The sequence below is a fragment of the Medicago sativa genome, chromosome 5, assembly GCF_051527215.1.
Source record: "Medicago sativa cultivar Bolivia chromosome 5, Bolivia_mono, whole genome shotgun sequence".
NCBI lineage: Eukaryota > Viridiplantae > Streptophyta > Magnoliopsida > Fabales > Fabaceae > Medicago > Medicago sativa.
This window is the reverse complement of record NC_140753.1, coordinates 7,440,351-7,446,584: the sequence shown is the minus strand read 5'-3', so window position 1 is coordinate 7,446,584 and position 6,234 is coordinate 7,440,351. Positions and strand designations below refer to the sequence as shown.

Below are 6,234 nucleotides of genomic sequence, written 5' to 3'. Positions count from 1 at the left end.
TAATGCCAAAATTTTACACGGTATTCAAATATACTAGTCTCTTATCATTGCTAAAAACTTTGCCACTTATTAGTCTGTCCCATTGATGCACACCTTAAAGCCGTAATGCGTGTTCTTATGTTCATCAAAACGAGTCCATGTCGAGGATTATTCTTCGGTGCTTCATCTTCTCCTAGCCTCAAAGGGTTTAGTGATTCTGACCTGGTAACTTGCCTTGATACAAGAAGATCCACCACTAGGTATTGCTTCTTTCTCTAAAATTCCTTGATTTTGTGGAAAAGTAAGAAGCAACCAAATAGTATCATGCACGTAACGTTCTTCTTCTGAAGTAGAGCACCAAACTTTTGCACAAGCAACCAGTGAGGCACAATGGATTTTATACCTCCTTCAAGACTTTCACATCCTACAAGTAAATTTCTATGACAATCAAATTTGGCTTTCAGATAGATGCCAACTCCCTATTTTGTGAACGGATAAAACACATTGAAATTGATTGTCATGTGATGTGATTCGAGACAAAATTCAAACTGGTGTCCTCCACTTAATTCCAATTTTTCCAAGTATCAATTAGAGATGAATTGATCAAACTCTTTTGTCCTTGCCTCTTTATAACATTGCATTCCAAGTTTGAGATGATTGATATTCATTCCACCTTAATAGGGGATGTTGAAGTAAAGAAAATCACTTTGTTTTTTTTTTTTTTTTTGAAACGGCGAAATTTTATTAATCAACAAGCCCGTGCAAGACGCACTAAAAAGCTCGGGTGGAAAAAAAACAAATACAAGGGGAAATCGGTTGCCGCTAAAACACCGGCTCGAACAAAAACCCCTTAAAAACCACCCCTAAACAAAGAACAAATCACTTTGTATTTAATTGACTAATGAAATTTGTAACTAGGAGCTTTTCTTTTAGGAGCTGCACATTTTCATTCATATAACGAGCTAACCATTTTTTAGGAGGTGTACTTTTTTTTTTTTTTTGTAAAATAACATATTTTACATTAACAAAATCACTGAACAGTTAATAAGCCAAATTTATATCAAAAATAGTAAAATTTCACATTAGTTGGATAGTTGAAACTCACTAGGTTTAGGATTCTAACTTCAAAGAATGCTTAACAGAATAACATTTATAGGTTACCTGCCAACAATATTTTCACAATATTGACAATGAGATCCGAAATATGAGTATTGAGTACCAACTTTCATCGCTTATTGCTAGTAATTGTTTAGACATTAAATTTATGCATTGATTAAATAAACTAATTAAAAGTAGATAAAAATGTAGTCAAAGTATAGAGTGTAAATATCATGAACCAAAAATGAAAGGTAAAAAGGAAAGGCAAGTAGGGAGCGTAGAATAAAGCAAAAGGGAATGTCTTTCTCAAACACAGATCCCAATGAAAAGCATGAACTAAGCAAAGCATTCCTTGCTGGAACACATTCTTTTTGTTAACTAACTTGCTTTGCTTAATTTGTTCCCTACACAAATCTATCGCTGACTCACCATTTATTCACTTCACACACATAAATTATCAACAGATAAAAAAGTTACATATATTAATACTAGTAAGGTTAAGTAATACTAGTGATAGTGTGTCTTGAAGATGAAGTTCATGGAAAATATTGAGGATACCTTTAGCTTAAACAATCAAAATAGTAACATTTTTGGTTTATCTTTCTCTCCACAAATGAATATAGGTGCTCCTTCCACTACTGCTGCTGAAGCTGTTCCAACAGGCTTTTATTATCAACCTACACCTCTTCATAACTATGGATATTACTATGGTTATGAAAGTGAACATGGTGGATTATTGTATTCAGCCTTGCCCATCATGCATGATGGATCACAAGCACAAGGTTGGTTTAGTTCCAATATTTGTTATATTCTTTTTTTCTTATTTGAAATGAAATGTACTAATAATTTAACTTTTTGAATACTTTGTAACTATTTATGTGTAGCAATGGGAATCTCTCATTATGGATGCAGTACCAAAGAAGAAATGCAAGTAAGCATAGATAGTATTTTTAACAACCAAACTTCATACCATGAGCCAAACAATTTGAATAACCTAAATCATGTACAAGAGAATACGAGCCTGTTGGGGAGTCTGGCGGAGCACCAGAAGCAACAACTCTCATGTTACACCGTCTTAAGAAACGATAATGTGATCTTAGACGGGCCGACAAAATATCAGCTAGAAGATAATGTCCAGCTACCAAATATAGTTGAGGATGAAATTTTTGATCTAAGGAGATGGGTATCAAGGGACTTTCATGCTGCTACTAGCCATGCACAAGTGTCAAATACACGTGTGTTGTCCGCGAGTCCTAGCTCACAATCAAGCTGTGTTACAAGTTCACAACAAACATCACCTATTGATTCTGCTTCCGTTGATACGATGAAAAGGAAGCATCAAATGGTGACCTTGAAAAAGAATCAGAACCAAACCTTTGGGCAAAGAACATCTCAATATAGAGGTGTAACAAGGTTTGTTTTCATCTAATGCCTTTTGTCACATTATTAAAAGTGTTGTTAAGCATTAAGACTATATATGATTTTAAATTGCGGTTGAGTATATTCTATAAACCTTTATATTGTGAAAAAATTTGATCGATACAATCGAATTTGCAGTTATGATGCAGACCTTAAAATCCTTTATATTGCAGACTACAATTTAAAACTGTTCATCTCCTTTCGTGTTGTTTGTTGCTTGATTTATAACGAATGTTGGTTTATCAGACATAGGTGGACAGGTAGATATGAAGCTCATCTATGGGATAACAGCTGTAAAAAAGAGGGCCAAGCTAGAAAAGGAAAGCAAGGTAAGAATTAAAGCAACTATTATTTCCTCTTTTATGTGTGTATATTTTTGGTCAAACAAATCTTATTAGCTTGATTCTATTCTCCTTATAAAAGCTGTGCATTTTGTAGCAATATTATTTGTCTCTCACTCTTGTTTTTGTTTGTGTTTTCTCCACATGCACAATGATTCCTCAGTTTATCTAGGTAAGATTTCCAAATGTTAAGAATGTTTTTGTTTTCCTTATGATGATAGAAAAAGAGGAACATTTATGTATATAAGTAACTCCAAGAATTTTATTGTAGGAGGTTATGATATAGAAGAAAAAGCTGCAAGAGCTTATGATATGGCTGCACTCAAGTATTGGGGACCCTCCACTCGTATAAATTTTCCAGTAATGATTAACTTCTTTGCAATTTTGTCTTCAATTCAAGGATCTAATTCAGTACTGACAGTAACTAATATGTAATTAATCATGATCTCATGATAATATATAGTTGGAAAATTATCAAAAGGAACTTGAGGAAATGAAGAAAATGACTAGACTAGAATACGTTGCTCATTTAAGAAGGTACAAATATTTGCATCTCAATCATTATGCAGTTGATAACCATATGTTAATATTCATAACCATATAATTTAACTTTGTAAAATCAGGAAAAGCAGTGGATTCTCAAGAGGGGCTTCCATGTATAGAGGAGTAACAAGGTGAGTCTAATTACATCACATGCATTGCACTAATTTAATTTAATATATCATTTATATATGAAAAATAATTAAAATTGGTTCTGATTATTATCTTTGTAGCAGACACCATCAACATGGAAGGTGGCAAGCTCGAATAGGGAGAGTAGCTGGAAATAAAGATCTCTATCTTGGAACTTTCAGTGAGTATACTCTCAAATATTTTGGTTATTCTTTCTTTTGTGATTGTGACCAATATATTTGAGAAATGATATTTTTGGTTATTCATTTCAGTCTTGATGAAATATTTATTTATAAAATTATGCTTGAAATAAAAAACAACAAAATGTGTGTAAGTAATCATGTTTGATGTTATAAACATTTTTGAACATACCAACTCAATGTTAAATGGTCCATGTCCATAAATATTTTTTAACAAAGTTTGTTGAAAAAATGAGTAACAATATAAATATTTTATGACTTAAATGATCAATTTATAACAAAATAAAACTTAAGAAACCAATTTGTAACCAAAAAATTTAAAGAACTAACTTATTATAAACATCCAATTTAATTATATTTATATAGTTTAGAGACTACATTATATAGAAAGTGATACTTGAAAAGATTAAATTAATGGTTTATTCCTCTAATATTGAATGTACATTTATATATTATAATAATTATAATAATACTTAGGAAGAGGGTGCTTTATAACTTTATAAAGCGAATCTTTGATGCATTTCTTGATCTCTTTGAACTCTTCTTTTCAGTCACATAAGGCTGAATCTGATCATGAACCACTTTAATATTTTCTTTTATTAAAGATGTTGGTTCAGAAGGAGGCACAATCATAACTTCAAATGATCTTTTTATTATTTTTTACTTCAATCTCATGTTCTGTATAGTAATCTAATTCTAATTACCCTTTTTGTTATGAAAACTTTTCAGCTACACAAGAGGAAGCAGGTGAAGCCTATGACATTGCTGCTATAAAATTCAGAGGAGCAAATGCTGTTACTAATTTTGATATAACAAAATATGATGTGGAAAAAATTATTTCAAGCCCTAACCTTCTTAGCAGTGAAGAAGCTAGGAGAAATAAAAAAATGGATGATGTAATTAACAATAATAAACCATGTACGTTTGAAGACATGGAAGAAGCAATTCCAGTGCAGAAAAGATGCAAAATTCAACCATTCTCAATAAATAACATATATGATGAAGAAGAAGTAGAGGAATCAAATAGAGTGCATATGTCAAATCCTTCTTCAATTGTGACAAGTTTGAGCAGTTCAAGAGAAGAAAGCCCTGAAAACATGACAAGCTTACCAATGCTCTTTGGAATGACTTCAACAGCATCAATAATGTCTTCATTTTCTTTGCCTCAGATGCCACTGTCTGTTTTTGCTGCGTGGACCGATGCATAATCAGTTTTGTTTCGTTCGGATTTGGATTAGGCTTAGTACCTGCATCACGTAGTTTTTCCTGATATAGACTTAACGAATGAGACAGTTTTAAACTGATTTTGTTATAGTGTAATATGAACCATCTGAACTCCTTATTTTGCATGCATTCTTAGGAAGACAAAGTTTTAATTTAGTCCTATTAATCCTTTTAATTTATTCGTACCATGATGAAGAGCTCCTGAAATCATATATACTTAGAAATTTGAGACATAACTCATCCTTACAAAATTGACTTATAAAATGAAGATCATTCCCATTTATAATCACATGTTCAATGTTCAAGCTATATTTTGTTCAATGTGAGACTCTTAAGAGTCGGCTTGTGAAATTCTTGCTAGAAACGGTTTATAAATTAAATTCTGGAATATGGGAACGATACCATTCATTATTGGTTTCAAATTTTCATTTTTGTTGGTCTTTTATCTCTTTTGGTCACGTGGAATTTTAACACATGTACTCTAACTAAGTGCATTCTTAAGCAATCTTTCTTTAAATTATTCATATTTATGATAGTACTGTTGGTATTTCACGTCTAGTGTCATCATTACTTATTCGTTTTTCCAATTTAACTTTATCTAAAGGAAGCATTAGCAGATATTCCATACACAATTCAATCAAAGGAGGGTATGTTAGGCGCAAAAATAGATTCTCTTAGAATGACTTTCTATGACCTGATTTATGACTTAATGACCTGTATCGTATAAGATAATTTATTTTATTATACATGTAGGCACTGTATATAGTATTGTAATCCTAGTGATGGTCGTAGAAGCCATCACAACATGGATAGCTACATTCACACGTGAGCTAATATTTACTCTCAAATGTCTGTTTTTGTACTTAAATGATTTTTAATTAAATGAGTAATGATAAGTTAACAACTAATCCATTCTGTATATTTATAGGAATTATTACGGATTAGTTATTAATGGTTTTTTTTTCCTCTTCTCTCTTTTTAGTCATGTCATTAGTTATAAACGGTGTTCATATAGTTGTGAAATACTTTCTCCGACCTTATTTATTAGAGAAATTTGGGTGAACAAAACTTGAAGCGCGTGATTCAACTTTTGATACATGTCTCTTAAAATATATTAGATATATATATATATATCAACTTTTGTTGACATAAATCCCTCTTATAAATATGATCGGATGAAGTTGATATTAATATTTGGATGTTCAAATAACATTGCTCTTTTTAAATTGATACATGTAAGAAAAAAGATGAATTTGTGAGCAAACCCATCTTCTATGTTAATATCTTAAAAGAGCAAAGTA

At 31.5% G+C, this 6,234-nt stretch overlaps 1 protein-coding gene across 4 annotated transcripts; it reads left to right on the top strand.

The window, feature by feature from the left end:
* The first annotated feature begins 1,439 nt into the window (after window positions 1–1,439).
* Window positions 1,440–5,166, top strand: LOC146919619 (AP2-like ethylene-responsive transcription factor ANT). Of its 4 annotated transcripts, none has more exons than XM_085713036.1 (9): window positions 1,440–1,859; window positions 1,962–2,490; window positions 2,743–2,825; window positions 3,001–3,009; window positions 3,109–3,197; window positions 3,301–3,374; window positions 3,461–3,511; window positions 3,614–3,690; window positions 4,439–5,166. In XM_085713036.1, exons 1-9 carry the CDS (start codon window positions 1,607–1,609, stop codon window positions 4,915–4,917), a joined length of 1,644 nt encoding a protein of 547 aa, XP_085569162.1. In that variant the 5' UTR covers window positions 1,440–1,606; the 3' UTR covers window positions 4,918–5,166. The 4 variants fall into 4 exon arrangements, with proteins under 4 accessions (XP_085569162.1, XP_085569161.1, XP_085569164.1 ...); XM_085713035.1 differs by having other exon boundaries at window positions 3,611–3,690; XM_085713038.1 differs by lacking the exon at window positions 3,001–3,009.
* Window positions 5,167–6,234: the final 1,068 nt, after the last annotated feature.

Excerpts from the sequence above, each read along its gene's own strand:
- LOC146919619 (XM_085713035.1), top strand. The coding sequence starts at position 1,607 with ATGAAGTTCATGGAAAATATTGAGGATACCTTTAGCTTAAACAATCAA. Across the intron at positions 1,860-1,961 it reads TGATGGATCACAAGCACAAG|CAATGGGAATCTCTCATTAT; the intron begins GTTGGTTTAGTT and ends ATTTATGTGTAG. Across the intron at positions 2,491-2,742 it reads CAATATAGAGGTGTAACAAG|ACATAGGTGGACAGGTAGAT; the intron begins GTTTGTTTTCAT and ends TTGGTTTATCAG.